Genomic DNA, 23127 nt, shown 5'->3' on the forward strand with positions numbered 1-23127 from the left:
TGCTGGTGAAGATACTGCAGTTCCCGTTTTCTTTTCTTTCGCAGCTTAGGGCTTAGCTGAGGTTTATTAAATTCATATTTATTTTTCACCTGGGGATCGCTTTTGATGAAAACCATCTCATGAGACCAAGGAGGCTGCGGCTGCTTTGGCGGCTGCTCCAAGGTGGTCTGTCCCCCGCAGCTGTCCCCGGTCTACTCGGGGAGGACGTGCGGCCTGTGCGGGAATTACAACGGCAACCAGGGGGACGACTTTCTGACGCCCGCGGGCCTGGTGGAGCCCCTGGTGGAGCACTTCGGAAACTCCTGGAAGCTGCGTGCGGACTGCGAGGACCTGCAGAAGCAGCCCAGCGACCCCTGCAGCCTCAACCCGCGCCTGAGTATGTGAGACCTGGACTGGGGGCCCCCGGAGCCCCGAGCTCCCTCGGGTTCCAGTGCATTCCATGGACGGTGCGCCCACCGTGGGGGGAGGGGCAGGCGCGCCCCCAGAACCCTGAGATTCCCCCAGGTTCCAGTGCATTCCGTGGACGGTGCACCCACCCTTGGGGGGGGGCAGGCGCGCCCCCAGAACCCTGAGGTTCCCCCGGGTTCCAGTGCATTCCGTGGACGGTGCGCCCACCACGGCGGGGAGGGGCAGGCGCGCCCCCAGAACCCTGAGATTCCCCCGGGTTCCGGTGCATTCCGTGGACGGTGCGCCCACCGTTGGGGGAGGTGGGTCTTTGTTTTCACCATCAGCATTTGATGACCTTCATCTGGATCATTTATTCTTCAAAGTCTCTTTATTGAGCACCCTCCGTGGGCCACACCCTGGGAAAGAAAAGAGTAGCCCGTAGTTCTTCCCCTGGACGTTCTCCGTCTCTTGGAGCAGCAATTAAATTATCGTAAGATAGATGCACGGGGCTGGCCATGGGCAGATTCGTCTGCGGTAGCGTCCTCAGGCCTACATCGACTGCCCCCTCTTACCCTCTTACTCATCAGGGAACCGTTTCTCCCTAGGAAATGTGGTTGATTATGTATTTAAGCCATCAGGAAAGTATATTGGCTGCGGAAGAAAAATCGCCATGATTCCCAGACCTGCGAGAATTTGTTTTTACCGCTGCTGCAGCGAGGGAGGGGCGGGGACGGGGATTTCGAGCCGGAGCCGGTGACCCTGGGGTCCGCGCGCGCATCGCCTGCGGCCGCCTCAGACCACGCCGCTCCTCTCCCCACAGCCAGATTCGCGGACGAGTCCTGCGCCATCCTGACGTCGCCCAAGTTCAAGGCCTGCCACGGCACCGTGGGCCCGCTGCCCTACCTGCAGAACTGCCGCTACGACGTGTGCTCCTGCACCAACGGCAGAGACTGCCTGTGCGACGCGGTGGCCAACTACGCGGCGGCCTGTGCCCGGAGCGGCGTGCGCATCGGCTGGCGGGAGCCCAGCTTCTGCGGTGGGTGTCCTCCCCGCCCGCTGCCCTTCCAACGCCACGCCACCTAGCGGGATCCACCCGGATGCCCTGCGGCCTCCGCGCTGGTCCTGTTCAGAGCGCTGTCTGAACGGGCCCAGGGCATCCCCTCCCGTCTCCTCTCCCCGAAGGACGGGGCGATGGGGACGGACCTGTACCTGGAGGGCAAGTTGACCCCTTACCTGGGGGCCTAGAACCTTGGTGTCCCTGCCTGGTAGAGATTTCCTGTGGTTGCTGCCACCTAGCGTGGGATGCATGTAGGGCCGGGTTGAGGAGTCAGTGGGTCCCTGCATCCCTGGAGGATCTGATGAAGTGATGGGAGATGCAGGTACCAATCCTCTGCTTAAAACTTAAGGCAAACCATCGGGGCAGTCCCCGCCCACATCTCCAGCACTGTGTGAAGTCACATAAAGTAGAATAACATCCTTGTCCCCAGACGACGTGAGAGTCCCACCCTGCACTGTTAGATGCCTGGCACTGGAGTTGGTATCTGCCCCACACTCTGGTCCCTGGTTGGTTGTTACTGTCGCTCTGGGAACATTTGCCCAGTGCCCTGCGTGGTGAGGCTGTAGCAGTGCTTCAGGGCCTCAACCTTCCTTTTTGAGGCACAGACGGAAGCTGCCTCCCTACTAGGTGCCTGTCACACTGAGCGAGAGAATTAGTAGATTAAGGTCGGGGTAACCAAGGAAGGCTTTCTGGAGGCGGTGCACTTGACCAGGCTTTTAAAAGGCACTTTCTTGACAAAAATGTTGTTTCTGTTGGTGGAATAACAGTTGGGATGCGTAGAAGTGAAGGCGTTCAAGGAGGATAAGGTCTAGTGGATACTCCGATTTATAGGGTGAAGTAGATGCGTTTGGAGACTAAAATGTCAGTGGTTCCGACAGAGCAGGAAAATAGGAACTACAAGAAACGGCAAAAGGTCTTAATATCATGTATTTGAAGAGAAGTTTAGGTTTAGGGGCTCTAGAAGTGTCACTATTTGGGGTCAGATGAGCCAACTTATGATTCGAGTCTAAGCCACTTTATAAAAACAAGAAGCAGAGACGAAGTAAGGACGAAACGGAACAAGTGTTTAGATGTGTGAGGTTGTGCCCCTGTCCCTCTAGCCCTGGGGTGTCACGGGGTCACGGGCCAGCAGCTGGGAGAACTGAGGCTGGGACCTCTCTGGGTAACTTGCTTCGAGCGCTTTACTTCACCCTCCAAAAACCCTTATCAGCATTTGCTGTTCAGAAATTGGGGGCGTAATTTGGAGTAAGTGGCGTCTGTCTGTGACTGTGCTTTGGTGGTCCCCCAGTGTTAGAAATTAGGCATCATCCCTGTGCTACAGCATCCGAGGGGTTTCCTAATTTAGGACAGTCTCCCAGCATGCTGAGGGCTTACCGAAATATTCTTTAAACTTCAGGAGCAGCTGTTCTTAACCTCCACCCAGAACAGAACAAGAGGGGGTGAGCTGACCCCGCAGCAGCGGGCGCTGAGCTTTGTTTAGAGTTTCCTGGCTCCTGAGGCAGGAAGTGTGGGTGGTGGGAAGGACCTGTCCCTGGAGACTTTTAAGGACAAGAGGAGTCTGTCTCTATGAGTTGAACCAGTGAAAACCAGCCAGATGGTCACGGGTTGTCCCTCTGAGGCCTGAGGAAGGTAGGCGGGATGCCTGGGCTCCTACCTTCAACCTGCACCTCATGTTCCCTTCCTGAGAAATGAACAGACTCCCTAAACCACTAACTGCATCCCCAAGAAGAGGCCACACCCACTGGGGGACACTCCTGGAGCAAGGCCTGATTGCGTAGCTGCTTCGCAGGGTGCTGAGAGGAGAGTCCGGAGAAGCACAGCACATGTTTTGTTTTTTTGTTTTTTTTGCGGTACGCGGGCCTCTCACCGTTGTGGCCTCTCCCGTTGCGGAGCACCGGCTCCGGACGCGCAGGCTCAGCGGCCATGGCTCACGGGCCCAGCCGCTCCGCGGCATGTGGGATCCTCCCGGACCGGGGCACGAACCCGCGTCCCCTGCATCGGCCGGCAGACTCTCAACCACTGCACCACCAGGGAAGCCCACAACACGTGTTTTTCCTTGTAAACTGGTTATGCTTCCTTTGGAAAGACAAGACCACGGGCCTCTGGCAGGCAGGGACCAAGTCTTACTGTCTCTGCATCCCCCAGCCTAGCAGAGCCCCTGCCACGCCGTGGACACATAGTCAACATCTGTTAAACTGATGCACATTACCTCTGGGGAAGAAGGAGCAATTTAACACAGCTCCGAGCCAGCTCCCCAGAGAGAAAAGCCTTCCTGCTCCTCCTGGATGGGGGAAATTGCCCTTTTAGGCGTAGGCTCAATGGATTGAATGGAATTCCCATCTTGATGGCCCAACGCAGTCCCATCTTAATCTGCCTTTGCTCTAAATATTCATCCAATGACCCAGCCTCTCCGCTGGTTCAGAGAAAAGCCTGTGTCTAATGTGGTTAAAACCCCTCCCCTCAAACACCACCCCCGGAGCAGTCGTAGGCAGGGAGGTTGCAGGGCTTGGCCGTTTCTGAGGTTCATGGCCAGGCTTTCCCTTTCCAGCCCCTGTGGAACACAGCCAGCGGGTTTCTGCTGTAGAAATGGCTTCTGACAGGGAGGGGAAGGGTTCTAATGGTCCTGGGAGGAGTGTCCCCAGTGAGATTCTCATTTCTTGGACGACAGCTGATCAGCAACGAGAAAGTGTTGTGAAAGAGCCTAGGACCCCCCCCCCCCAACACCCCCCACCCCCCAGTAAAGGATTCCATCGTCAGGGTGCTCGCGAGAGGGCCGTGAGTGCAGAGTGGGCTGAGTGCTGGGTCCTCTTAGGAGGGGACCTTTGTCTGGAGCCTGTGGAGCTGGGACTGCATTTCCCCTGTTATCACGAGGGCAATAAAGCAGCAAACATCCACCCCCTGCCAGGCGGGGCTCTGCACTCACTTAACCTTCATAGCGACCCAGGTGGACGTTACTTTTATATTCCAGAGAGGACAGTGCTAGCTAGAGGTGGCACTGGGACTTGAACCCAGGAGTTGGGGATCCGGCGCCCACTCACTCCCTTAGCTGCTTTGCCGCGTTGCCGTGCTTCCTGTCAGCCTGTGTCTGTTGTGCCGTTTCTGTGTGGGAGGCCGGGGGGTGGGGTGAGGGCTGTGGGTAGGTGGATGCTGCCTGCGTTGCTGGGGCAGGTGTAAGGGTGTCCCTGCTCTCTGTGACCGTCACGTCCCCAAAGCCTGGTTCCTAGGGGACCATTTCCTTTCTAGAGCATAATGGTTAAGAGCGTGAGCTTTGGGGTCACAGAGAGCTGGATTCAAATCCTGCCTCGGCCTCTACCTGGGAGGCATGACCCTGATGAGTCACTAAGTTAAGTTTCAGGTTTCTTACCTGGGGGGGTGGGTGGGGGCGGGGTTGTGAGATCTGATGCACTGAGAGGCAGCCAAGGCATAAAACCCACGGTGAAGAGCAGGGTGTTCAGTGGGTGCTCAGTTAAGGGAGCTGTTATTGTTATTATCATCAGGGAAGAAATGCCCTTGCCCATCCCTGCCAGTCCTTTTGAATATTTACAGCCCTAAAATCCACCAGGATTTCTACTATGTCCCAGGCTTTGAGAATTCAAAGATGACCAAAGCATGGTCCCCCTGGTTAAGCAGAGGAGAAAACGTGTACGTCCGTGATTAGAACAGACGTTCGTGAAAATAAAAACACACTTTTGCTCACAGTGGGAAGAGAAGGCAGTGACTGTACGGATATGACTGGGGATCCCAGCGGCAAGGGGTGGCATCCCCGGTCCTAGAACCACAGTCCTGGTCATCTTAATGCTTCCACTGAGGCTGTCCTTCCCCTGCCCTCTCTCCTCAGCGCTGAGCTGCCCACGAGGCCAGGTGTACCTGCAGTGTGGGACCCCCTGCAACCTCACCTGCCGCTCCCTCTCTTACCCGGACGAGGAATGCACTGAGGTCTGCCTGGAGGGCTGCTTCTGCCCCCTGGGGCTCTACCTGGATGAGACCGGGGCCTGTGTGCCCAAGGCCCAGTGCCCCTGTTACTACGACGGCGAGATCTTCCAGCCCGAAGACGTCTTCTCGGACCATCACACCATGTGGTAAGTCGAGCAGTGGGACTGGGGACCTCGGGAGCGGCAGGGCAGGGAAACGTTCCTCCATGTCCTTCATTTCATGGATGGGTAAACTGACGCCCAGGACAGGCAGTGCCTGTCCAGCACTGCACAGCAAGTCGGGAGCACAGCTGGGATTTCACCCCGGTCTTCCGACTGCCTTGCTGTGCAGGGCACTGGAGCTCCAGGCTGGCGGCAGAAGTAAGTGATGAACAGTAAGCCAGCTGTCACGTGTGGAGCCCCATTTCTCTGCACTAGGTCTCAGCTCCCCTTTTCTAGAACAAAAGAGGGGAGTTCTCCTTGCCCCGCTCCCCTCAGCCTCCTGTCGGTGTTCTCAGGCGGAAGCACTCGAGCCAGGAGGAGACATACCGTAGCAGCATTGCCTCAAGGGTGCACCACCGTCCTGACTTGCTTCACGCTTTTCCCGAAAAACAGCTCCAGGTCATGCGCGCTTCCTGCTGTCCTTCACCCAGGCCCTTGGTCATGGTCATTCAGCAGGGCTGTCACGGTCGCAGAAGAAATTTGTGACAACATTTACAAACGCCTCATTGGCACCAGTTCTGTCTCAGCGCTGGGCTAGAGATTGTAACCTAAAGATGAACCAGACACAGGATGGGCCCCAGAGAAGCTGACCATCTGTGAGGGAAACCAGTTGAAATGTCCTGATTATGGAAAATTTCAGACATCAAACTGGAGAGAATAGTGTAAGGGGCCCTAATGCATCCAGCCCCAGCCTCCATCATTATCACCACTTCGCCACTCTGGTTTGATCGATCCCTTTCTCCCCTTTTTGGCTGGAATAATTTAAAGAACACCTCAGATATTATTTCATTTCATCTGAAAATACTTCAGTATGTATTTCCAACAGAGAAACACTTAAAAAAAGTAAATCTAACCACAATACCATTATTAACCTAAACATTAACAATCATTCCTTCATAACATCTAATATTCAATCCATGTTCACTTTTTCCTGATTGTCCCCAAATGTCTTTTTACAATTGGTTTGTCCAAGTCAAGATCCAATCAGGGTCTGCACGTTGCATTTGGCATGAAGCTTTTTCTCATCACTCCATTGAGATTAATTTGCCATCCTTCCCAATCGCCTATATCCAAAGTGGGTTGTTGACACTTGTATTAAAACAGTTATGGTCATTGGGCCTGGATTTATGCAAAAATGTGTTAAATCTCCCCTCTAGACTGTGACCTCCTGAAGAGTAGAGACTGTATCTTAGGCCCTGATCCCTAGTAGCTAACCGTTCTGATACAAAGTAGGTACCATTCATGTTTACTGAGATGAAATAACTATATGTGGTAGACTCGCCGTATCAGAACCATAAAAACCCCTGCTCGTTCAGAAAAGGGAAGGATCTCTTCCGTTTGGGAGGAATTGGGGAAGACTCAGTGCAGGAAGTAACTTTTGAGTTTGAGGAGGATTCTACTGGCAGAAGTGAGGTTGAGGGGCTTCCCTGGTGGCGCAGTGGTTGAGAGTCCGCCTACCGATGCGGGGGACGCGGGTTCGTGCCCCAGTCCGGGAAGATCCCACATGCCGCGGAGCGGCTGGGCCCGTGAGCCATGGTCGCTGAGCCTGCGCGTCCGGAGCCTGTGCTCCACAACGGGAGAGGCCACAACAGTGAGAGGCCCGCGTACCGCAAAAAAAAAAAAAAAAAGAAGTGAGGTGGAGGGTTTTAGGGGTGGAGCAGCGATCCGGGGACTAAAATGCACAAGGCATACTCATCAGTCACCAAGGTAAGTCCTCTGGGGGAACGTATGTGTGCGTGAGGGAAAGATAAGACTGGGGGGAAGCTGGGACCAGCATCAGGGGTCGGTCTGTGGAAGGTAAGGTGAGGACTGATGCTTGAGCAGTAGGCCGTGGGACCTCGGAGGGTTTGAGCAGAGAGGAAATAGGGTCAAAGTGTAGTTTTAGGGAGTAGGTTCTGGAAGCTGCATGAGTTATGAGGTCAGTTGTGGGAAGATGTTGACATAGTCTAGTCGGAAGGTAAGGCCCTGGGCCAAGTAATAGCAGCAAAGACGCAGGGGGTCAGGAGCTAGAGATGCCGGGAAGGTAAACAGACCAGTGGGATGTTTGGGAGGAGGGGGAGGTGTATTGAAGGTGGTCCCAGGGTTCTGAACTTGAATGCTTGGGAGAACAGCGAGACCAAGAACTGCAAGCGGGCTCTTTGTAGGTGGAGGGAAGATAATGAGTTCGGTTTTGGCCTCGATGACTTTGAGTGACCGAGAGGACATCTTGGTGAATGAGTGGAACCGATGGCTGGAATTATGGGTTTGGAGCTTGAGTAAGAGATTGGGGCTGGAGGTACCAGTTATAGCCGTGAGAGTAGCTAGGCTTCTAAGAGGCGAGGACCAAAGATGTGAGAATGTTCAGAGGACCAGGGGAGGAGAAAGGGGATCCCATGAGAGAGGCCAAAGAAAATAGGCCAGCGGAAAGGGCAGAACCAGGAGGGGCCCATATCATGGACATGAAGGGAACAGGGGAGTCGTACCATCTTCTGTTGGCTTGGGCATTTGGCCTTAGCCCAGTGGTTGTTTTACCATAGTTGTCGAGCTATAATATTCAAGGTGTTTCTCTCTGGGGCCTTGAAACAACACTGTTAGGCAAGCAGGACTTGCTTTTTTAGTAAGGAATTGGAGGCTTAGAGAGATTATCACTTTCCCAAATCATCCAGCAAGTGGCTGGAACCCAGGGACCCTTGAACTCTTCACGTTACACGAAGAAGAGGCTGTTGAATATGGCGATCAGAAGGTCACAGTGGCCCCCTTGTTTCATAGTGTGGTGAGGAAAGAAGACAGAGGGTAGGGGGCTGGGGTGACTGAGGACAGCAATGCAGCTGGTATTGGTAAAAATAACCAATTTTAGCATATCGGAAGCAGAAGGAAGGTTGTGGGGGACAGCAGCTCCTGGGTGGGCAGAGGGCCAGGGGGTAGCCCTGGCTTCAGGCTCTTCTCAGGGTTTGGGCATCAGTGGCCTCTCCATGACCACCTCCTCTTCCCAGCCTCCCCTTCAGGCACCAGGGCTGAAAGCTATAGATCATCTGTTTCTCCACTTCATTTAGAAAATTGGATTTCAGGGAGAATGTGAGCCAGCGGGAACTCGGGACTTGTCTGTGGCTGTTCATTTTTATTCTTTTTAATTAATTAATTTATTTGGCTGTGTTAAGTCTCGGTGGCGGCACACGGGCTTCTCTCTAGCTGTGGCACGTGGTCTCCAGGGCGCGTGGGCTCAGTAGTTGCGGCGAGCGGGCTTAGTTGCCCCGCAGCATGTGGGATCCCAGTTCCCCGACCAGGGATTGAACCTGTGTCCCCTGCATTGGAAGCCGGATTCTTAACCACTGGATCACCAGGGTTCTATTTTTATTTTTACTCTTCTGACAACACACTGAAGAATCAGCACAGCTGGGGCAGGTGTTCGTGATGCCCATGGAAAGGTGGTAGGAAGGTGCAAGCACACGTGACCTGGAGGTTTCTCCAGACCTTTCGTGTGGTACCCGCACAGCCATCGCAGTGGAGTGCTCACTCCAGGGAGGCCAGCTGTGAGCCAGGAGTTGACTTGTGACCTACCTGCAAGGTTTTCTTTTTTTTTAAAGTAAAATTAAGCTTTTTGGTCATGTCCAAATGATAGATAGAACATGGCATTTGGGGGAAGGATCTTTTTAAGCCAGGTGTTAGTTAAAAACCAGAAGTGCAGAATCTGCATGGGCCCAGGGAGGGAAGGGCTGAGTCCCTTGTGCATTCAACAGCTGCTGATTGAACAGCAGTCACGTTAAAAATGTTCAAAATCACTATAATCAGCGAAACGCCAAATGAAGCAATAAACGTTACTGCGTATCTGTTTTACCGGGAAAATTTGAAATCTGAATAATGCCAAGTGTTGGCAGGACCATGGGACGTGGGGCCCCTGACCTGCTCCTGGTGGACACAGACTTGTTCACATACTCCCAGGATTGTTTCAAAATCTCAATCTGATTATGTCACATTCCTGCTTGGAATCCTTCCAAACCTTCCCCTCAACAGGCCTTAGGATGAAGGTCAAATCCCTCCCACGGCCTCCCAGGCCCCATGGGATCTGACCTCTGCTACCTGTCCCCTCTCCAATGCCCTGGCTTCCTTTGAATGCTGAAGGTGCTTTGCTCCCTTCAAACCCAAGCCCAGTTGTACCTGAGAGAGCCAGGGGCACAGTCTATGCGAATTGGACATCCACACCTGGTAGTCGCACCTGGGCATATATATCAGAGGTCTTCATGTAGGGTACATGTATGAAGATGTCAATCACAGCCTTGTTTACGGTGGTGAGGAGTGAGGGACAATCTTCCATGGCTTCTACCCTCTTGGATCTTTTTATTTTCTATTTTTTGGCCACGCCACTAGGCATATGGGATCTTAGTTCCCTGACCAGAGATCGAACCTGCTCCGCCTGCAGTGGAAGCTCGGTGTCTTAACCACTGGACTGCCGGGGAAGTCCCTACCCTCTTGGATCTTATAGTCCAGTGGCAGAGAGAGTTGTTAACCAAATAATAACTCAAATGCATGTAAAGTTACAAGTGTGGTAGGAAGCAAAGTATGTGGTCTATGAAAGCTTGAAATGGGGGGGGGGGACAAAGGTGGTTTTGTGTGTGTGTGTGTGTGTGTGTGTGTGTGTATGTGTGTGTGTAAGTAATGTCAGGTCAGAGGAAACAGTGTGTGCAGGAGCGTTTGCATTTGAGTGGGGCAATGTACCTTCAGGATGAAAAGAAGGCCAGGGGGATGGATGGGGGATGGGTAGCAGGGCTCAGACCCTGTGGAACCTGGGAGGCCATGGGAGGGGTTTGACCTTCATCCTAAGGCCTGTTGAAGGGAAGCTATTGAAGGATTCCAAGCAGGAATGTGACATAATCAGATTTGGGTTTTGCAAAGATACTTGGGCTGCCACGAGGTATGTGTTTTGGAGGGAGGTGAGGAGAGATGCAGGACATCAGTCGGAAGGCTTCTGCACCATCCAGGTGATGGGGGTGGGGCTCAGCAGTGGAGATGGAGGTGGCTGTGGCTTCCAGCGATATTCAAGCCACCAAGCCCAGGGCTTGGGGATGCATAGGGTGTAGGGAGTGGGGAGAAGGCAGTGTCAGGGCTGAGCCCTGGGTTTCCGGTTTGTGAAACTAGATGGATGGTGGTTTCATTCGAAGAATCCAAGCCCCGGGGGAGAATTGGCTTTGGAGGGGGGACAGTGAGCTCAGTTTTGGGCACACTGAGCCACACAGGTGGTTATCACATAAGCATTTGAATACGTGGATCTTAAGTTCAACAGAGATCGGAGCTGCTGATGTGAATCTGTGAGTCCTCTCTGTAGTTGAGGCTGGACTTGCAAATGGCACACACAGTAGGAGGAGGAGAGAGGGGCTGGATGAGTCCGCAGGGGGGCGGAGCTACAGTGAGCCTGAGACGAGCAACCAGCAAAGTGGGAGGAAAACCAAGAGGGATGTTTTGTTTTCTTTTTGTAGAAGAGGATGGAGCAGGCAACAGGGATGACTAATGTGGAAGGAGGTGAAGTAAGAAAAGAAGTGAAAACAGTTGCATTGGGTCCAGTGGCGTGGAGGTCACTGGTGGCCTCAGCAGCTGCGTTTCAGCCAAGTTATGGGATGGGAGCCTGGCCGGAGGGGGCAGAGCACCCTGCGGGAGGTGGGGAACCCCTCTAAGTCAGGCTGTGACCTCCTCTCTGCAGCTACTGTGAGGATGGCTTCATGCACTGCTCCACGAGTGGAGCCCCGGGGAGCCTGCTGCCCGACTCGGTCCTCAGCAGCCCCCTGTCCCACCGCAGTGAGTACCACCCCCAACGGGCTCTCCTCTCCCTCTGCTCAGATGGTTTGGTTGAGGGACTGGCTGCATTCAGGCCTGCGTTTGTGTGTGTGGCTTCCAGGCCTGGAGGTTCCTTTGCATGTACACATCCCAGTGGTTGAGGCAGGAGGAGTTGAATTTTGTGATGGGGAAAGACTGAACTGCCTGCAGGATGGACAGAGAGATCCCTCTTCTGCCCATGGCGACCTTAACCCAGGGAGCAGCTGTGGGTACAGTGGTCCTTCACGGCCTCATTTTACCGAGGGACACGGTGACCGGAACACCTCTTTAGAAAGCTTCTCTGGTGGATTTGAGACAGAGGAGTTTGGACTCGGTGCCCTCAGTTTGAAGGTCCTAATAGGTGCAGCGCTGTTCAAGGACAAGGCACAGGAGGGAGACCTGGTGGGACCATAGTCCACGTTTGTGGGTCAGAAGGACCCAACATCCTTGCTTAGAAAGGACCCTCCTGGTAGGGGGGAGCGAGATGCCCTTAGGCAGATAAATGGGCTATTTTCAGCCTCCAGCTTGACGTCTTCTCCCTACTTCTCACTTTCCTAAGGCCCCCTCTCTCCCAGTGACACAGCTCTGTGCCAGCGTTTGTTTTCCGGCTGGTCCTGGTGAAGTGTCCAAGAACAGGATGTCCACATGGCTGGCTGAGGGCCCACCTCTGGGTCCTTGCTGTGTGCTCACCTGGTGGAAGGGGCAAGGGAACTCCGTGGGGTGTCCTCTAAGGAGACTAATCCCATTCCTGAGGGCTCCACCTTCATGACCCAATCACCTGCCCCAAACCTCACCTCTTAATAGCATCACCTTTGGGGGTTAGGATTTCCCCATGTGAATTTTGGGGGGGATACAAACATTCAGTCCATAGCAGACCTCAAGGTCACTCATCCCTCTGCCTCTTTCTTCTTCCTGCTGTTTCTCATTGTAACGTTTTTTTCCGACACTCCACCCCTCTCTGTTGCGTTCTGCCTCTCAGGTCTGATGCTTCTCTTGCCCAGAGTCTTCTAGCCTAGTGACAGGAAGGTTTTTTTTTTTTTTTTCTCAAAGTCAGGAAACTCCTAGAATTCTGTGCTATTTGGAAAAGCCATTTAACCTCTTAGGGTTTCAGTTTCCCAACAAAAGTTTCCATATAAAAACAAGGCTGGGAATTCTGACTTTCTTGTCCATAAGAGCTACTACATGCTATATATGCATGTAAGATACAAATGCTATTCAATGCATCAGGGTTTTTGAAACACAGGTGCTGTGTCAGTTAGTTACCTGCTGTCATCATTTACTCAGTCAACACAGTGATACCTACTAATTGCCAGGAGATAGAACAGTGAACAAAGCGACAAAACCCCCTGCCTGCACGGAGCCTGTGTTCTAGTGTGTGGGTGGGATGCGGGTGAGCAATCAACAAAGAAGGAAAATAAATGGCATTCAGATGGTGATGTCAGAGCGAGGAGAATGACAAAGCAGGGAGTGTAGGAGTGTCCAGGGTTGGAGTGTTACAGGTTGAAATAGAGCGGCTGGGATGGCCAGGGGCTGGACAGAGGATGCCACGTGAGCAGAGCCCCCTTTAAAGTTGTGATTGAATTAATTTTAGGAATTTAAAATTAAATGTGTTGGAGCAAAGGTTCCTTTTAAGCACCCACACCCAGGTCCCTTCAAGCCTGGCTCTGGACGTTTCTGCAGCGTGTCCTGATTCAGTGCAGCAGGCAACAGCGCAGGGTCAAAGGGGATGAGGACCGGGGGCCGTTAGAGGGATGCTGAGCTCGACAGAGGCGTCTTCAGTGTAGGAAGAGGTCAGAGCTCAGACGAGTAGATGAGGCTGCCGTTCCGGACCCAGCTGGAGGTCCAGCAGTGCCTTGTCCCGGGGCGTGGGCAGCCTGAGCCTCTGGGGTTGAGTGACTGCACGCAGGGGGCAAAGGACAGCGTAGACGGCAGATCCATTCACCCCTTCAATGATGGTCTCTTTGGTTTTCCTGACTCCAAGGCAAAAGAAGCCTGTCCTGCCAGCCCCCCATGGTCAAGCTGGTGTGTCCTGCTGACAGCCCGAGGGCCGAAGGGCTGGAGTGCGCCAAAACCTGCCAGAACTACGACCTGGAGTGCGTGAGCATGGGCTGCGTGTCCGGCTGCCTCTGCCCCCCGGGCATGGTAAGCCACCCGAGCCGCAGAGGGACGGAGACCTGCCGGGTTCCCGCGGGCAGGGGGCAGTGAGGTGGGCTGCGGAGGCAGAGAGAGAAAGAAACAAGAGCTCCACAAGGACGGCACTGGGGCTGCAGACGGGGTGCAGGCGGGGGCAGGGTGAGTCCTCTGTGGCTGAGTCAGCCGCCAGAGGCAGGGAGAGAGCCGATGGGAGAGTTGGGGTTGATCTTCATCTTGGTGAGAGCTGACAGAAATACAAGAACTTGGCACAGCGGTGCCCTAGGAAGCGAGGCAAGGATTTCTGGAAAATACTTAAAAGTGCTACCGGGCATTGCCACTAGAATTTACCCAAGGGCTGCATGCCATTGTATGAAGATGAGGAGACACAAGCACGCACACACACACACACATACACACACATGCACACATTTTTGCATATGATTTGCGTTTATGTGTATAACTCTGTATCTCAAGAGAAGACACTGCCGTCAGCAAGCCGCGGGCCCACCAATCCCTTCCCCACACGGAGCCTTGCTTTCCTCATCTGTAGGGTGAGCCATGAGGTCGTGGTCAGCTCCTAACATTCCGTGTCTCTGGGGCTGAGGCTGCAAACCGTCACCCTCGGCCAGCCCTTCCTCGTGGTCTCCCCGCTGCTGGTCTGCGGCCGCCTGGCTCCTAGCGCATCCTGGTGGTGGCAATGGCCTGAGCACACCCAGGCCCCCTTAGCTCCGTCCCAAGTCTAGTCTTAGGACATCTGTGGATTAAATATACATAGACTATTCTTGTCACCCTGAAGGATGCAACTTCTGGATTCTTCTCTTTCAAATGCATCCCGTCTTCTTGCTTTCTCTAATTCCCCATACCCAACGTGAGCAGTGAGGGCTGGGGTGAGAGTCCTAGAGGCCAAAATTGGTGGGGGGAGGCAAGATGGCCTCTTAATGGCTGTAAAGGTCATTCATGATGCCCAGGCCTCGGCCTGGGGGCAGTATCCTGGGCTGTGGGAGCTGGAAACTCAGATGCATCACCAGTGGCCCTCAGGAAGGCTGCGGATTGGGGTGTGTGCAGGGCACACGGTCTCTCTCTTTCCCTCCAGCCCTCTCTCCTCCGAGACGGACAGACTAGCTGTTATCCATTCTCTCTGGGTGCTCCCTTCTGTCTTAGCCTCTGAGGATTCTAGAACTATCTTTTCTAATGGGGGAGCTAGAGATTGGCCAGGGAACATCCCCAAACTGGAAGATCTTGTTTGGTGTCTTAGCAGAAGGAGGTATAAAGGAGGGGGAAACTCAGACAAGAAATAGGAGTGTGGAGAGGAAACTTCCATGTTGTTCTTTTTTACCCCAAGGGCCTCTTATTTTGACTGTTCCTTCTCCATACTTGGAGAAGAAATTCTCCCGACATCAGAGAAAGCTCTGGCAAAAAGAGGGATGCCGCTCAGGAGACTGGAAGCATCGGGGACTCTTTCAAATGAACTTGTTTTTTCCCCACGAAGGAAATAGTACAGAGAGGCTTAAATATTAGTAACCCCAGTAATCGCATTATTGTCCCAAATGGAGAGCGAGGCTTTGAATGCAGGATGAGGACGCATCGTTAGGGACTCGTGGGCACTCCTGCAGCCTCTGGCCTCCCGAGGACAGTCTCTGAACATCTGTCATGTTAACAAGGTGTCTCTCACCCCAGCCGCAGGGGTTGTGAACTTGAGGCTTGTGGGATACGAGACTGGGCTGTTTTCACAACTGCTTCATTATGATGCCAGCTAACATGCAAATCGTGGAGGCCGGATCTGCGAGCAGGAAAGTCTGGGTGATTCACGAAGTGCGCGGTGTGCTGGCTGCCGCCCGCGACCCGTGTTCTTGGCCTCCACGCAAAGGAAAAGGAGCGGAAAACACTGTTTGGGCCCATGGGTGCAGACATCCTCCAAGGGGGTGTGTCTCGTCGGCCATCCCCTGTGGAAGGTGGGAGGCTGTGGCATGTCACTGAGGGTTTGGGGGAAGAGGTCAGGGGTTCTGAGGACTCGAGAGGAGGGGGGAGCAGCTCCTTCCTGGGGGGCAGACCCACAGGGAGCAGGGAGAGTAGGAACAGGGGCCCGAGGGCCCAGCCCGGCCTCACCGCTTCCTGGCTCCTTGATTTTGCACATTCGCTTTCGCTGAGCCTCAGTTGCCTCATTTGTAACATGGGCACAGAATTCCTGCTCTGCCTTCACACATGGGCCTGAAGGAGTCGTATGTGAAAGCACTTTCTTTTTTTTAAAGAAGATGTTGGGGGTAGGAGTTAATTAATTAATTAATTAATTTTTGCTGTGTTGGGTCTTCGTTTCTGTGCGAGGGCTTTCTCTAGTTGTGGCAAGTGGGGGCCACTTTTCATCGCGGTGCGTGGGCCTCTCACTATCGCAGCCTCTCTTGTTGCAGAGCACAGGCTCCAGACGCGTAGGCTTCAGTAATTGTGGCTCACGGGCCTAGCTGCTCCGCGGCACGTGGGGTCCTCCCAGGCCAGGGCTCGAGCCCGTGTCCGCTGCATAGCAGGCAGATTCTCAACCATTGCGCCACCAGGGAAGCCCTGAAAGCACTTTTAAAACCAGAAAGTGCTATGGGATCATGGGAATAGCTTCAGTTGTTGTTTTCGTCCATAACCGAGGCTGTCTCAGAGGCTGGGCCGGCCCCCTCCTCTGGTCCATGGGAGAGACCCAGGAAGGGCCCATTTTCATAAATTTCCAATCTGTTGTGGACCAAAGCTTTTGTAAATATAATAGAAGTGAATTATCAGAAAAATGAAGCAAAAGGCAATGACATGCAAACATGAGTAACAGACAGGATATGTTGCACGTGATTTTCTAAACACCTGCTACCCTCCCGGCTGCACTCACGTCCTCACAGACCTGCACTGGTCCTGGGGACCACCCCCCTCTTTGCAGTTTGTTCCGGGCCTGGTACCCGCTCAGATCAGAGGCTTTCTGCTTCACTCCATCTGCTCCTGACACCGGTGCCACGGTCTCCTTGCATAGGACCAGGGGTGAGGATGCTTTCTGACCACACTGATGGGTGGTTGGTGCAGAAGCTGCCCCGAGCTTCCGGGCTTGAATCTGGGCGCCTGACGTTTACTTCAACAGAGTGGCAAGCCACTTAACATCTTTGTGTCTTTATTTTTCTCACCTGTAAAATTGGGTCAGAAGGGTTCTTGAGAGGGTTGGAGGTGACAGTGGTGGGTACATGGAAGTCGCTTCGTAAGTGGTGGTTTAATGACCGCGGTTACAAGAAGTTCATGGGGGAAAAGCATGAACCATATTATGGACAGAGATGCTATAGGAAGTTAGTGCACACTGGGGAGCAATGTTCTGGACCTCAGGATCCACATGTAAGACCCACTAGATCAATAAAATGAAGGGGTTGCACTAGAAAATTTCCCAAGTATTTTTCTACGGTTAAAAAATCCTTGGGCTTCCCTGGTGGCGCAGTGGTTGAGAGTCCGCCTGCCGATGCAGGGGACACGGGTTCGTGCCCCGGTCTGGGAGGATCCCACATGCCGCGGAGCGGCTGGGCTCGTGAGCCATGGCCGCTGAGCCTGCGCGTCCGGAGCCTGTGCTCCGCAACGGGAGAGGCCACCACAGCAGTGAGAGGCCCGCGTACCGCAAAAAAAAAAAAAAAAAAAAAAAATCCTTGAATGCACTTCCTGCCTTTAAATTAGACTATTACCTGCTTCTACCACGAGGTGGCAGCAAAGCACAACCCACCGCCCGGCTCACTCCGTCCCAGTCGGGGCTGTAATTGTCTCCAGGCAGAGCCAGGAGCCCTTAAGACTCACGCTTTCAACACCGCCCCTGCCTCCGCCCCGCCCCGCCCCAAGGACACAGAAGGAGACCGAGGAGAGAAAGGACACAGAACCATTCAAGGCTACATAACTGTGTAGTGGAAATCCCGGCCTCCTGGCTCCCAGTGTAGTACCCCTGTCTGGGAGATGCTCACTTACGCCCTGAAGTCCAGTGGTCACATTTTCCAAACTGGTACCCAGTTCTGCTGGTACTGGAAAAGCTCTCAGCAGCTGAGACGTGTGTTCCTTTCCCTGGTCCTCTGAGGCCCAGTTTTCTCACTGGCCCACTATGAAGACTGAAAAGCCTTTGGCACTGCTATTTGGTTTTTTTTTGTGTTTGTGTTTTTTGTTAAATTAATTTTTATTGGCGTCTAGTTGATTTCCAATGTTGTGTTAGTTTCAGGTGTACAGCAAAGCGAATCTTTATACACATACATAGATCCCCTCTTTTTTAGATTCTATTCCCATATGGGTCATTACATTGAATAGAGTTCCCTGCGCTATACAGCAGGTTCTTATTAGTTATCTATTTTATATATAGTAGTGTGTATATGTCAATCTCAATTTCCCAATTTATCCCTCCCCCCCTTTCCCCTTTGGTTGGTGCTGCTTTTTGAAAGGTAGGGCTTGGGCTCAGGGGCCCATCCAGAGAGGGCTGCTCATGTGCGCACTGTAAATCCTACGAGATGTCATTCTAAAAGGCCCAAGAAAGCCCTCCTGTCTCAAAGATATCTCCTACACTTCCTATGATTTGTCACCTAATCAGGTTTACTGAAATATAATAGGTATGAATTTAGTTTGGTTAATAAGAAACAACTTAAAAAAGCTTACCTTATAAATCCTCATAGGAAGTCATTCACACTTTAGCATGAGTTATTTCATCAGATTCTTTCCTCTAGCAAACATCTAGTTGAAGGCAGCTGCATTGAGCTGGAAGTATTGGTGGGGAGAACAGAGGACAGCTGGAAGGCAATAATAGATTCTGGAGAATGGGTCAGTACGGCGGGGTGAAGACGGGGCCTTTTCAGAGAAGAGCAACAATGCCAATTTTTTTCTACTTCAGAATTTTTCTTGCTGATCAAGACCCAGGACTGTGTTCTCAGCACGCGCCTTTCTTACTCAAGGTGTCAGGAGCTGATGAACAATGGCAACAGCTATTTCTGCCTGTTTTCTTCTGAAGTCCTTGAAGGACATTCGTCAACTTTCGTCAACTTTATCTTATTATCCTTCTGGTGTCCTAAAGGGAAAAAGACTAGGCAGGAATGGGTCTCTTCTTTTCAAACATGAAGTTTAAGTAAGTGACTTGCACGAAACTCACTTCGGGGCTGCTGTACTGGCCCGCCTACACGTGGACCTGTTCTCATCTCCATCCCGTCCGTCTCCTGCTTGTGTCTTTATCTTCTATCTCTGTGGATTCTCTGGCGCTTTAGGACTCTGGGTGCTTCTGGCTGGGCGGGTGATATTTGATCTTCTGTTCCAAGTCGGGAGCCTCCTGCTGAGAAACCTCTCCTCTCCCTTTAAGGCTCCACTTTGCTTCCTCCACCTCTGACCTAGGTCTAAACCCATGCCCCTGTCCTCATTTGATACCAAGGTCCTATTTTAATATCATGATCCATCCATTAGTCATCTCCTTTCACTAAAATAAGCAGGGCAGAGAGGAGCCATGTGGTTTGTCAGTGAGAGCTCGGAAGGGGGTGACAGTATTATTTCATGGCCAGACTGGGATTTGAGTTTTCTGTCCCTTGGAAGAGGGCCGGGCTCCCTGGGACTCACCCCTGGCTCAGGCGAGGGGTTACCTGGGCCCTGGGAGTGCAGGACTTTTTGTCAGTGGGTTGACCACCCTGGAGAGAGGTAAAAACGTCCAGCACGCAGACCAAGAGGCCTGGGAGCCTCCCCGCAGCCTGCTTCCTTCCGCTCAGGGGAGGTGAGCAGGGCCGCTTTCTGGAATCCATCCTGCATCGTTTCGCCTCACATAATGTTTCCCATAACGAGGCTCGTTGTCTGGTTGGTCTCCATTAACTGCAGGAGCCCGGGCTGGCGAGCAGGTCGGGGGTCCACAGGGAGGCCACGGTCATTCCCAGAGTAGCCACGAGGTGGCGGGTCTGGGACTTACATCAAAGATGACAAGCTTGGGGGGTGCGGGGGTGAAGCGTGATTGCAAGGCTTTTGAAGACTGGGATGGAGGGACGTTTCCCATCCTCCCTGTTCCCACTGGGCTGCCGTCCTCCCTCCCGGGTGCCTCAGCTGGATGTCTGCCAAGGACATCGTGGCCCCCGGAGGTACAAGCCACCTAGGGCGTGGTCCCCCTGCATCTACCTCACTCTAGCTCCCATCCTGCCCCTTCCCTTAGGCCTCGGGGACTCGGGAACACGCCAGAGGCTGCATGAAGCTGGTGGCTGAGTCGTGGGGGTTCTTCTTTCCACCCCTTCCAACACACAGACACACACACGCGCGCATGCCCCCCCCCACACATACACATGCATGCACACACACGCAAACTCACATACAAACACATGCATGCAAACACAGACGCATGCACACACATACATATGCACACACGTGAGTTTAGTCTTTGTTCAGCCCAAGACCGCTCTGTCCCGGGGCTTTGTCTGGCTCTAGGCCCAGGGAACCCAGGCTTGTCTGCAGAGTGACAGGATCGCACACATGCTAAGGCACCCAGACCAGCAGCTTCTCGCCCCTCGGGTGGCTCTGGAACCAGAGTGCCGGGTCCCTTCACCCAGGGTCACGCAGAGCCGGCGTCCAGGGCTGCCTCCTAGGGTTGGGACAGAAGCAGATCTCCGTGTGGGATCAGAGTGGGTTTGGCCAGCTCTCCCTAAGGTCACTGGGGCCAGCAGGTCTTCATTCTTTTCCTCCTGGCCCCGGCACCCCTGGGGAGTATGACTTGTCACATAGTTACTCCTTCACTCGTGGGGGGGTGGGAAGAAGGGCAGGCCCTGTGAGGGTGTGCTGGACCGCCAGGGGACGGGGTGACAAGGGTGCACGTAGGGCTTGAAAACCCACAGCCTCTGGTTCTGGTCCATCCCTGCCTGTGGCCACTATTCAACTTTCACCTCTACGGCATTAAGTGCATCGTTCACTAATTAATTCATTTTATTAAATACATTATCCATTTTTTTCAGCTATAGAACATAGTAGATGCTCAATGCAGAACATTCAGAAAAAAAATTTAAAAACCAAAAAAGAAAATAAGATTCCCTTATCCTAGCCCACCAGAGGCAACTTCTACACTTCCCAAGCCCTTCGGAGGCAACTTACATACTTCCTTCAAGACTTTTTTTTTTGTTGAAATATATGCATATATATATTAATCATTGGGACCATATGTGTATACAGTTTTTTTTCTCCCTTGTTTTAGAAATTAACAGCGTAAGTAGTTCTCAAAACTTTTCAGACTTTAATGCGCTCCACAGGACACCATCACCTGCAGATTCCTTGATGGGTTTAATCACGTTCCTACTGTTGAACACTTAGTTGCTTCCATTTTTATTTTGGAATGATAAATAATTGTACATTAGTTTTTGCCTATAACTCTATTACCTTTGGAGAAGGCCTCTGGAGGAATTACTGGGTCTAAGGAGATGCACGTCTCAAGGGCTTCTGACGTGTTATCAGAGTCTCCACCAGGTCCCAGGGCTCCTGCCCTTGCAGTGTATGAGGGCGGAGGGGGTCAGAGTGTCTTCAGCTGAGCCAGGGGGACCAGTGTAGACAAGAGCCGGGATTCCAGCCCATGACTGGGCGTGGGCTCCCTGGGCCGCCTCTGGCCGCGGCTGTTGGATCACTCGTTCCGGCCCCAAGACTTCTGGATCGCTTTCCCTTAGGTCCGGCAGGACAACAGGTGTGTGGCCCTGGAAAGGTGTCCCTGCTTCCACCAGGGCAGAGAGTACAGACCCGGAGAGACGGTGAAGGTGGACTGCAATACTTGGTGAGGCCGGGAAGGGTTCCAGGGATGCTGGGGACGGGGGGTGGGCTGTTGCTCTGGTACTTGCTCCCCTCCCACCCGTGGTAACCTGGCTGCTCCTTTCCTTTTCTCTGTGCCTCTGTTTCTCCATCTGTCAAATGGGAGACTTTATCATCCTGTGTACTCACCCCACGGGGACACTTTCTAGACAGCAGTGTTTCCTGGGGAAGATAAGGGCCATATCCATCACTGCACGCGTGACCAAGCTATCCCAGGGCACGGGATCGGGGGTCCTTCTCTGGCCTTGTCCTGTCCCCCAGCCATATTGCGAGTGTGCTTGCCTGGAGAGAGACCATCCTTCACACAACCCCAGGCTCTGCTCACTCACCGTGCCTTTCTTTGGGGCAGTGCACAGCTTTAGGGAAGGGCCACGGGGACAGGCAGTAAGGGGCTTAGTGTCTGGGGCCTGAGGTCTGAGCTTTCCACCGCTGCCGCCCCTGTCGGGCTTCCTGATGTCGGCTCTGTTACTGGGCGGAGGGATGGGGCCATAGGGCAGCCGGCAAGTCGCTGCGGGTTTACACACATTGCTGCCCACCCTCTCCTGGCAGAAGCTCACAGCTGGTCACTGTTTCCCCAGCTCAGAATTTTCCTGCCATTCTGGACGTGTGTCCCCTTAGCCTCAGAGGGGCTATCGGCCTCAGTGTCTTTTCTGTAGAGACCCTGTGGCCCCTCCCAGGTGATGTCCTGGGAGGCTGGGCTTTGGCACGTCCGGAGCAGGTGGTGACAGAGTGTCCCTGGGTCACCTCAACCAACCAGGGCCCTTCTTTGCCTTGTGACGGGTGGGGGCGCAGCATGGCTTCCCTCTCCTCCTGGGCCCCGTGCTCTAAAAATGTGTGGGTTCATGACCGCGGGGCCCTGTGAGGTCCGATCCACAGGCTGCAGACCACCCTCCCGACGCTTCCTGAGGCCTCCTGGAGGGTGGGTGGCGTCCTTGCTGTCCCGACCCCCAAGGCCCCGCCCTCACCCCCCCATCCTGTTCCCAGTGTCTGTCGGGACCGGAAGTGGAACTGCACGGACCACGTGTGCGATGCCACCTGCTCCGCCCTGGGCCTGGCTCACTACCTCACCTTTGACGGGCTCAAGTACCTGTTTCCCGGGGAATGCCAGTACGTCCTGGCACAGGTGAGAGCAGGGTTCGGGGGTGGGTGTGCTCCCAGGCTGGATGCCACCGTTCTGTTGGTGGAAACAGCTCTGGGCGCTGGTTTCTACGGGAGTGATTTTCCAGCCCCTGGAGAGGCAGGACCTCGAGACTCGAGTGATGGCTGTGTTCCTCCAGCTCACCTGCATGCCTCCCAGGACGGGGCAGAAGCTCATTCGTTGACTGGCCTTGGTGTGGGGCAGGCTCCCATCCGCCCCAGTCCCAGCACAATGCAAGGAGAGGAAGGTTCCCTTTCCTTCTGCAGACACAGCCTCAGTCAGGGTACCAGTGGGGAGTGGAGCCCGGGCTGGATTTCAGCCCCAGCACCCTTCCTGCCCCCATCCTTGGGCAGTGAGCAGCCCACTCGGGGAAGGTTGAAATGCCCCTGGAGTTCCGTTCCCGCCCTGTGATTCTATTCTATTTTATTCTGTTCTATTCTCTTTTTTTTTTTTTGCCGCACCTCGAGGCTTGTGGGATCTTAGTTCCCCAACCAGGGATTGAACCAGGCCCTCGGCAGTGAGAGTGCAGGGTCCTAACCGCTGGACCGCCAGGGAAGTCCCCATTCCATTCCATCGCATTCTCCACCATTTTCATTTCTAACCTCATGCAGCTCAGAATGGGGGGGGGGCGGTGAGGGGCTGTGGGTACAGAAGGTCCCGCTGCCCGGCAGGCCGAGGAGTGGCCTGGGGGAATCGTAGCTGCTGCGTGAGGGCTG

At 53.7% G+C, this 23127-nt stretch overlaps 1 protein-coding gene across 4 annotated transcripts in view; it reads left to right on the forward strand.

The window, feature by feature from the left end:
- The window catches only part of VWF (von Willebrand factor), a 137189-nt gene that overhangs the window by 54202 nt on the left and 59860 nt on the right, over positions 1 to 23127 (forward strand). For all 4 annotated transcript variants that reach the window (XR_012324549.1, XM_033867156.2, XM_033867160.2 and 1 more), the window contains exons 14-20: positions 181 to 376; positions 1208 to 1423; positions 5283 to 5523; positions 11249 to 11343; positions 13343 to 13503; positions 21135 to 21238; positions 22258 to 22396. Coding sequence is in view for 3 of the 4 variants with exons in the window: in XM_033867156.2 (XP_033723047.1) it covers positions 181 to 376; positions 1208 to 1423; positions 5283 to 5523; positions 11249 to 11343; positions 13343 to 13503; positions 21135 to 21238; positions 22258 to 22396 (1152 nt within the window). In the remaining variant the exon portion in view is untranslated. The remainder of the gene's footprint in view (positions 1 to 180; positions 377 to 1207; positions 1424 to 5282; positions 5524 to 11248; positions 11344 to 13342; positions 13504 to 21134; positions 21239 to 22257; positions 22397 to 23127) is intronic.

Source organism: Tursiops truncatus, chromosome 11 (assembly GCF_011762595.2).
Source record: "Tursiops truncatus isolate mTurTru1 chromosome 11, mTurTru1.mat.Y, whole genome shotgun sequence".
Taxonomy (NCBI): Eukaryota; Metazoa; Chordata; class Mammalia; order Artiodactyla; family Delphinidae; genus Tursiops; species Tursiops truncatus.